This window comes from Nicotiana attenuata, unplaced genomic scaffold (assembly GCF_001879085.1).
Source record: "Nicotiana attenuata strain UT unplaced genomic scaffold, NIATTr2, whole genome shotgun sequence".
In the NCBI taxonomy this organism is placed as follows: domain Eukaryota; kingdom Viridiplantae; phylum Streptophyta; class Magnoliopsida; order Solanales; family Solanaceae; genus Nicotiana; species Nicotiana attenuata.
Genome location: NW_017670607.1, coordinates 520,324 through 529,944, shown reverse-complemented (window position 1 = coordinate 529,944; position 9,621 = coordinate 520,324). Strand labels below are relative to the sequence as shown.

Sequence of the window (9,621 nt, the reverse complement as noted above, 5' to 3'; positions counted from 1 at the left end):
CTTTTATCGTTCGAGCCAACACTCCAAGAATTTACAATTCATAATTAATCCTCATACTCTTCACATTGCATAGAATTCATCAATTAACATGGAAGAGTCATAACAACATCAGAATAAGTACAAACAAGGACCCACGGTCATGCTAGACACTAGTGTATAGATACTCGTCACCATGCCTATACACCGTACTCCACATTTAGCAATTAGCAAACAACACTCTAATCCTATTCCCTCAAGCCAAAGTTAGATCAAACACTTACCTCGAATGCTCCAAACTCAACTCAATCCTCTAGTATAGCTTTACCCCTCGAATTCACCACCAAACCGCTCGAATCTAATCACAAATTACTTGAAAGTATTAACAAATGCTACTTCAATCAATTTGAATGCATGAAAATGAATTTCCCAAAGTTTGTTCAAAAATTCCCAAAATGCCCCCGGGCCCACGTGGTCAAAACCCGAGGTTCGAACCAAAACCCGATTACCCATTCCCCAATGAATTCAGATATATAAGTTTTTTTGGAATCGGACCTCAAATTGAGGTCCAAAACCCCCAAATTAAGGAACCCTAGTTCTACCCTAAATTCCCAAATTCCCCCATTAAAATCCTTGTTTTGAAGTTGAAATTATGTTTAAGGATGTTAAGGAGTATAGAAAATCAGTTAAAAATCACTTACCAATCGTTTTGAAGAAGTAGAATCGTTTGGAAAATCGCCTCTTATGTTTTAGGTTTTGAAAAAGTGAAAAATGACTGAAAATCCCGACGCGGCCGCACAAAAATGCCCCGCGGCCGCGCCGAGGAAGGGTGGGAAACCACTCTCTGAACCTACCCAGCGCGGACTGCATTGATTTGGTGCGCGGCCGCGCTGGTTGAATGAAATCCCAAGGCCCCTCTCTGAATCTTCCAGCGCGGACCACACTGATATGGCACGCGGTCGCGCTGGTCGAATTGGGAGTCATTGGCCCTCTGAACCCAGCCACGAGGACCGCGCAAAAGTGCACCGCGGCCGCGCAGCTGCCAGCGCGGACCGCGCGGAAATGATCGCGGCTGCGCTGGGGGCCTGCAACACCTGATACTTTTAAGTCTAAGACCTCCCGGGACCTACTCAAAACTCACCCGAGCCCTCGGGGCTCCAAACCGAACATACATATAATCTCAAAAACATACTTCGGACTCATTCGTGCTATCGAATCACCCAATTAACATCATGAATCATCTATTTGGGTCTCAATACCCATGAATTTCTTTCCAATTCCCATAAAACATTAAGTTAAGCTTTTCTAGCTCAAAACACGTCAAATGACGTCCAAATCTAACTAAACTTTACAGCAATTGCTTAAATCATATTTAAGACTTGTGCCGGGCGTCGGAACCAAAATACGAGCCCAACAGCACGGTCTTCTAAACAAATAACACTTTCCAATTCTTTAATTATTTTCAGAAAATAATTTCACACAACAATTCGTTTCTCGGACTTGGGACCTCGGAATTTGATTCCGGGCACACACCCAAGTCCCAAAATTTCCTACGGACCCTCCGGGACTATCGAATCACGAGTCCGGGTCCGTTTGCCCAAAACGTTGACCAAAGTCAAACTTAATCAATTTAAAACATGGGCACGATGTATGCTTGAACATTGCAGAATATTTGTAATATTTCCACAACCTCCTTGAGATATGCATTTTCCAGTATGAAATTTATTTATATAATTTTATACACTAATGATATGAGAATTATTTATATAATGATGTCAGTGCTTATAAAGTAATTATATTCATTGATTATCCGGTAAATTGGCAACTAGCTAACACATATTTGAATTCTCTAATATATCAAAAAATCTTTACACTTAAAAATTAAAAAATCTTAAATCCACTTACATTAGCAGCTAACTGAGATATGGTGATCACTAAAAGGTTATAATTATGTCATCTAGAAGACTATATCGAATGGATTGAAATTCTTATTTGCCCAGCAATCGTTTTCAATAAATATTTCTAAATTTGCTATGAAAGTTATGGTTCTATACCAAAACAAAGAAAGATGTTAGAGGACACGGCAACTAGTTTTACTAGTTACTAGCTAATTGAGTAGTATAAATTGCAGGCTAAAGAAACCCAAATTTCCCACCCACATTTCTTCGCCCTTCTGTTTTTGCAAGACTTAATAACTCTTCAGCTTCCTCCCATCATCACCCCACTTTGGTGTATATATATATATACCTTCTCACCTTTGCTTAATTCACCTTCTTTCTTTCTGTCTTGATCGGTATATATAACTTATATTAGAGTTTAAATTGTGTATATCGTTGAACTTTTACATCATCAAGTCATTTTTACATATTGTAGCATATTAGCTTATTTTATTTTTAAGAACACAAATTTCACATTTTAAGCTTACCTATAGATATTCTTTAGTTGACATGATATAGTATAAAAATTCTCTTTGAAATTCTAGGCGACTAGACTTTACAACCTATTTCTTCCGAGTATAATCAGTTTTATGATATAGTATAATAAGTCTCATTGAAATTCTAGGCGAGTAGACTTTACAACTTATTTCTTCCGAGTATAATCAGTTTTATGCAAAAATTTAAATACTTACATAATTATATTGTTGGTGCATATAACTTATTTAGATAATTTTAATGTCTTTCTATCTAGCCAAGTAAATATTGTTAACAATGCATTGCTAACATACGTGACTCTCTTATCATTAATTCACCTTTTATCTTGTTATCATTAATCTCCGAAATTAAGATAGTTGTTGTCTCGAATACACATGAAGATCCTAGAGAATAAAAACGAGAAAAAAAGGTAGCGATTTTCTTCTTAAGTGTACTCTTCAATTCTTTCGTCATGTGCATATGGTAGCTCTAAACAAACTTGAAAATCAACCAAATTAAATGGACATGTCAATGGCTTAAATTAAAGTTCTTGCCAAACGAGTAATAGGGCCATCGTTTAGCCTTTTAATTTTATGTGAATAGGTTCTTTGAGTTATTGTATAAAAAGTTAATGAATCCATAAAATTAAACAACCTCGTACACTAGCCAATCCTGCACATGTGATGACTACCACACAATTTGTATCATATAAGACTTTGTTCTATTCTATTTGTAACGTCTCTCTTGGCTTGTAACTTTATTCTTGCTAAACACGTAAACCTTATGGATTATTTTGTTTTTGGACATATTTTAGATAGGCCATTCACCAACTGTTTTAATGTCTGTCTCTACCTTTTGATTTCACCATATACAGTAGAGAGAGAAAAGTATGTTTGCTAAATTCTGACAAAAAAATGGGGAATTGCAGAGAGAGAAGACATGGCAAAAGGAAGTTACGAGAAGGCCATTGTTTCACTCCAGAACCTCCTCAGGTTTGGACCATCGTATGTATAGCATTAACTGCTATATGGTTTAAAAAGGAATCGTAAGATACTTTTGTTTTTAAATATTGAGAAACAGAACCAAAGTTGTTTCTTTTAACCCAAGTATTTGTTCAAAGTTGTGTTTTAAAACTTCTTCAACAAAAATATTTTTAAATATCTAGCTGCTTAAACAGTTTTTCATAAAAGTTATTGAAAATTTATTTTATATTTGAATGATTATTCTAAGAAAAGATAATAAATATATTTACGTAGTTTAACTATGTTGTAACATATATGTTTATATAAATTTTGTATTCATTATAGAGTAATAATTACTAAAGGAGTAATAGATGCAGTGTGGTACATAATAACACTTGCTTAAGAATATACATTTCTTGCTTAAGCAGCAATTTAATAAACCAATAGTATTAATTATGGGTGTTGGATTTGGAAATCGTGCAATTGAAGTGAGAAGGAAGAACTGAAACCGGTTGTAGCAGAAAGAATTGATGAAATCACAGCTCAGTTACAAACGACAAGCTGCAAATCCTTCGACCCTGTTCAAAGGATCAAGACTGGCTTTTATTATTTCAAAACAGAGATATATGAGTAAAGCCCCTACGTTCCCTTCTTTTTCTTTTCCCTAACATGTTAAAAGTATGTTATTAATTTTCATACAATGATAATTAAACAAAACAACCTTGAAATGACAACGCCTAATAAACTATTTCATACATGTACCAGCAAAAACCCAGAATTGTTTGAGAAACTCAAGAAAGGACAAGATCCCAAGGTACAAGATGTTATCACTTTTGTTGCTGTTGATGCATTAGAGTAACGTTAAAGTTATCTCTGTGTGACCTATAGGTTAGGGCTATTGGAATAAAATGGCCCAATGATACTCTTAACAGTGTGAAACTTTGTTCACACATACCCACCAAGGGGTTCAAGCCATGGAAGCAGTCACTAATGTTTGCATTAAGGTAGACTATCTACATCACACCCTTTGGGTGCAGGCTTTTTGCAGAACTTGCGTAAATACGGGATGCCTTGTGCACCGGGCAGCCTTTTAGTATCTCTGCATTAGTTAGCACAGCAAAAAATTCTGTTGGTCAGTGAAATATAACTAGCTGCTCACACAATGTACGAGTTGTGACTTCTCAGGCACTGAATTAGCTCGATCAGTAGGAAGATTTTTTTTTTTACTTTGTAATTTAATTTTCTATAGCTGAAAAATCAAGTATCCAACCATGTAACAGTTTCTGGTGTTTGCCTGCTCCGATTCACGAGTGAGCCCATCTCATGTGCTGAATTTTCAGCTCGGTGAAGCTTTTATGCTTCGAAACATCGCCAATATGGTCCCTCCTTATGACAAGGTCATTTATCAGTTTAATTTCTATGAATTAACTCCTTCGTTCTATTTTGTATTAATATTGTTAATTTACTTTACTTTTGGGTTGGAATTGGATTGCAACAGACTAAATACTCGGGAGTAGGAGCTGTAATCGAATACGCTATTGCCCATCTTAAGGTAGAAAACATATTAATCATTGACCATAGTGCATGTGGAGGTATTAAGGCTCTCATGAAACTCCCAGAAGATTGTTCTGAATCGACGTATTTATCGTTAAGTAAACCATTTAAGTTATACATATTAATAGTATAGCGAATAAGAAAACAATGTTTATCTTAACAATTAATTATGTTATATATTACTAATTTGAAGAAATATTTATATGTGATAATGTAGTGACTTTATAGAGGATTGGGTTAAAATTAGATTACCTGCCAAAGCAAAGGTGCTAGCTGAACATGGGGATAAAACTTTTGAAGAGCAAGTCAAATACTGTGAGAAGGTAAAATAGTGTTCTCACACTAATTGTTCTTTTCTTTTTTACTTTTGCTTATAAATGTCAACTAATATTTATAACTAACAATGGGAATGGATAAAATGTAGGAAGCTGTGAATGTATCACTAGCCAATTTGCTTACGTACCCATTTGTGAGCGATGCTTTGGTGAATAAGACTTTGGCGTTGAAGGGAGGTTACTATGATTTCATGAAAGGAATATTTGAGCTCTGGGGACTCAACTTCGGTCTTTCTGATCCTTGTTATATATAAACTCAATACCACCATATTCGGGCGGGAGAAGATACCTCTTGTTCTTGCTTTTTCTTATTGTATTCATCATTTATGAGTGCTAGTTTGAATTTCTGAATAAATAATAAGAGAGAGTGGACAACGATTCTCCCATCTTGTGGTAGAAGAGAATAGTTGTGATTTTTATTTGTGATAATGACTCTGCTCTGCAAAGAAAAATAATGTATAATGATAACTTTGTAATTCTAGTTTAGAAAGTGTGGTCACAATAATTTTTATTTTGTCTTGGGCTTTGTTGGGTAAAGGATATGCCAGCAATTTTCTTGCACTCAAACGAAAGGTTCACAAATCATCAACATGCTTTTATAGACAAAATGACACTAGGTAGCCACTTTAGATGGCTGTATTTAAAAATTAGTCAGTGCGTCCTGAATTTTAGTTTTTTTAGTTCAAATTTTCAGGACAAAAATATTTTAAATTGTCCTGAAGTTAAGATTTTTAGTATAACGATCCGACCCGGTCGTTTTGCTTTCTAGATCCCCATTCCCCTAAATAAGACTCCCCATATGTGCTTTAACTATTTTATGATTTACAGGGATGGTTAGTTCAGGATTTGGAAGGGTCCAAGGTGAAATCGGAACACTTAGTTCCTTTTTGTTAATCAAAGTCCACTAGGCATTGTGCATAGGATTCATTCTCATAGATATAAAATATAGTACAACAAAAAGGAGGGGGACATAAACCTTACCTCCGGTAATAAAATGAAAGTGCATTTGGTCAGCCAAGTATGGCAACCAAAAGAGCTCTGAAACCTATGGTGAGTTAGACATATGATGATGAACCAATTGTCTATCCAACAGTGATAGACAATTGGAACTGCAAAATACAAGTGTAGTAAGCCTAGGTCAACTATACAAAAATGCACAACTGATCCTAAATCTACTAAGCAAAAGAGTTGGAAGATTATATTCCATATACAACAAATTCTACCTCTATTGAAAAAGTAGAAGTGTTCTAGTAGTAATGGTAAACAACATAAACTATAGATGGAAGCTATCTTCCATTTTGCTTTGACATTGGGAAAGAAAGCCAAATGGAAGATAGCTATCAAAAAGGCTCCAAAAGAGGGGTTATTGAGCTGTGACTGTCTGCTAATTCTGACAGAAAAGAGTGAGCAACTTCCTGCATCAAATATCCCCTTTGACTTGAGGTTTGCAGAGTGTGTGCAGGACTGGATAGCTGGGACAGAGTAGCTTGTACAGATGACTTGCTGTTGCAAATGTGCCTNATATATATGGGTTGCGCATGTGGCGAGACAAGTTGGGAACATTAATATGCACGTGTGGCGAGACAAGGTGGGCATTTACTTTATTATTGCGCACGTGGCGAGACAAGGTGGGCTATGTCAGTGATTGATTGTAATGACTTGCGATGGCCTGGAGGCATTATTATTGTTGTTATTTGTGTAGTGGTGTGCCTACGCTGTGTGCGTTATACCGTGTTCATTTCATAGTGGTCGTTTCTTATGTGTCATTCATTGTCGCTACTCTTACTTGTTGACTAGCATTGTGATAGAACACTAGCACAAGCCTACACGTAGTTAATCACCCCTAACGATTCAAGAAAATGGATCCTAATGTTATTGATCATTTCTATACACCCTCGTCTATTTGCCTCTACGTGAGAAGGGTTCTATTGACATGTGTGTCGTCTGTGTAGTTATTAGCTATAATGAGGGTACAAGATGCCAAGTGTTTAGGTTCACAAATTAGGACCCGTCAATTATGAATATTTTGAGGTTCTGTACCTCATGGAGAATATTGAATAAAACCTTGTGTGAAAGTGGTTATTCACTAATGATATGAAAATTATTTATATAATGAGGCCAGTGCTTATAAAGTGATTATACTCATTGATTATCCGGTAAATTGGCAACAAACGTGCTAACACATATTTGAATTCACTATTATATCAAAAAATCTTTACATTTTATCTTAAATCTTAAATCCACTTACAGTAGTAGCTAACTGAGATATGGTGATCACTAAAAGGTTATAATTACGGTGGTCCGACCCAGCGCATGCTTCACGAGATATGGTGATCAAATGGATTGAAATTCTTATTTGCCTAGCAGTCGTTTTCAACAGTTTCATCGTTTGGTTTATTATGTAACATACATAAAATGAATAATAAAAAAATGATAATGACTTGTATACCAAATCAAAGAAAGATGATAGAGGACACGGCAACTAGTTTTACTAGTTACTAGTAGCTAATTGAGTAGTATAAATTTCAGGCTAAAGAAACCAAAATTTCCCACCCATATTTCTTCGCCCTTCTGCTTTTGCAAGACTTAATAACTCTTCAGCTTCCTCCCATCATCTCCCCACTTTGGTATATATATACATACCTTCTCACCTTTTCCTAATTCACCTTCTTTCTTTCTGTCTTGATCGGTATATATAGCTTATATTAGAGTTTAAATTGTGTATATCGTTGAACTGTTACATCATCAAGTCATTTCTACATGTTATAGCATATTAGCTTATTTTATTTTTAAGAACACAAATTTCACATTTTAAGCTTACCTATAGATATTCTTTAGTCGACATGATATAGTATAAAAGGTCTCATTGAAATTCTAGGCGACTAGACTTTACAAACTATTTCTTCCGAGTATAATCAGTTTTATGCAAAAATTTAAATACTTACATAATTATATTGTTGGTGCATATAACCTATTTAGATGATTTTAATGTCTTTTTATCTAGCCAAGTAAATATTGTTAACAATGCATTGCTAACATACGTGACTCTCTTATTATTAATTCACCTTTTACCTTGTTATCATTAATCTTCGAAATTAAGATAGTTGTTGTCTCGAATACCCATGAAGATCCTAGAGAATAATAACGAGAAAAAAAGGAATCGATTTTCTTCTTAAGTGTACTCTTCAATTCTTTCGTCATGTGCATGTGGTAGCTCTAAATAAACTTGAAAATCAACCAAATTAAATGGTCATGTCAATGGCGTAAATTAAAGTTCTTGCCAAACGTGTAATAGGGCCATCGTTTAGCCTTTTAATTTTATGTGAGTAGGTTCTTTGAGTTATTGTATGAAAAATTAATGAATCCATAAAATTAAACAACCTCGTACACTAGCCAATCCTGCACATGTGATGACTACCACACAATTTGCATCGTATAACACTTTGTTTATTCTATTTATAACGTCTTTCTTGGCTTGTAACTTTCTTCTTGCTAAACATGTAAAACTTATGGATTATTTTGTTTTTGGACATATTTTAGATAGGCCACTCACCAATTGTTTTAATGTCTATCTCTACCTTTTGATTTCACCATATACAGTAGAGAGAGAAAAGTATGTTTGCTAAATTTTGACAAAAAAATGGGAATTGCAGAGAGAGAAGACATGGCAAAAGGAAGTTACGAGAAGGCCATTGTTTCACTCCAGAAACTCCTCAGGTTTGGACCATGGCATGTATAACATTAACTGCTATATGGTTTAAAAAGGAATCGTAAGATACTTTTGTTTTTAAATATTGAGAAACAGAACCAAAGTTGTTCATTTTAACCCAAGTGTTTGTTCAAAGTTGTGTTTTAAAACTTCTTCAACAAAAATATATTTAAATATCTAGCTGCTTAAACAGTTTTTCATAAAAGTTATTGAAAATTTATTTTATATTTGAATGATCATTCTTAGAAAAGATAATAAATATATTTACGTAGTTTAACTATGTTGTAACATATATGTTTATATAAATTTTGTATTCATTACAGAGTAATAATTACTAAAGGAGTAATAGATGCAGTGTGGTACATAATAACACTTGCTTAAGAATATACATTTCTTGCTTAAGCAGCAATTTAATAAACCAATAGTATTAATTATGGGTGTTGGATTGGAAATCGTGCAATTGAAGTGAGAAGGAAGAACTGAAACCGGTTGTAGCAGAAAGAATTGATGAAATCACAGCTGAGTTACAAACGACAAGCTGCAAATCCTTCGACCCTGTTCAAAGGATCAAGACTGGCTTTTATTATTTCAAAACAGAGATATATGAGTAAAGACCCTACGTTCCCTTCTTTTTCTTTTCCCTTAACATGTTAAAAGTGTGTTATTATTATCAT

General features: G+C 34.7%; 1 protein-coding gene and 1 long non-coding RNA gene across 2 annotated transcripts; both read left to right on the top strand.

Moving 5' to 3' along the window:
* Positions 1–2,195: 2,195 nt before the first annotated feature.
* LOC109241464 (carbonic anhydrase, chloroplastic-like) lies at positions 2,196–5,711 on the top strand. The gene is made up of 8 exons (XM_019408204.1): positions 2,196–2,205; positions 3,316–3,379; positions 3,839–3,979; positions 4,115–4,163; positions 4,630–4,746; positions 4,848–4,987; positions 5,121–5,226; positions 5,328–5,711. Exons 2-8 carry the CDS (start codon positions 3,327–3,329, stop codon positions 5,490–5,492), a joined length of 771 nt encoding a protein of 256 aa, XP_019263749.1. The 5' UTR covers positions 2,196–2,205; positions 3,316–3,326; the 3' UTR covers positions 5,493–5,711.
* A 2,078-nt stretch (positions 5,712–7,789) lies between these two features.
* On the top strand, positions 7,790–9,554 carry LOC109241463. Its single transcript, XR_002070242.1, has 3 exons — positions 7,790–7,865; positions 8,892–8,955; positions 9,414–9,554. It is a non-coding gene; the product is annotated as an uncharacterized LOC109241463 (long non-coding RNA).
* Positions 9,555–9,621: the final 67 nt, after the last annotated feature.

Bases quoted from the DNA above. Each gene is read 5' to 3' on its own strand.
- LOC109241464 (XM_019408204.1), top strand. From the start codon at position 3,327: ATGGCAAAAGGAAGTTACGAGAAGGCCATTGTTTCACTCCAGAACCTC. The intron at 3,380-3,838 runs GTTTGGACCATC...GTGCAATTGAAG, and splicing joins TCACTCCAGAACCTCCTCAG to TGAGAAGGAAGAACTGAAAC. The intron at 4,747-4,847 runs GTCATTTATCAG...GGATTGCAACAG, and splicing joins TGGTCCCTCCTTATGACAAG to ACTAAATACTCGGGAGTAGG.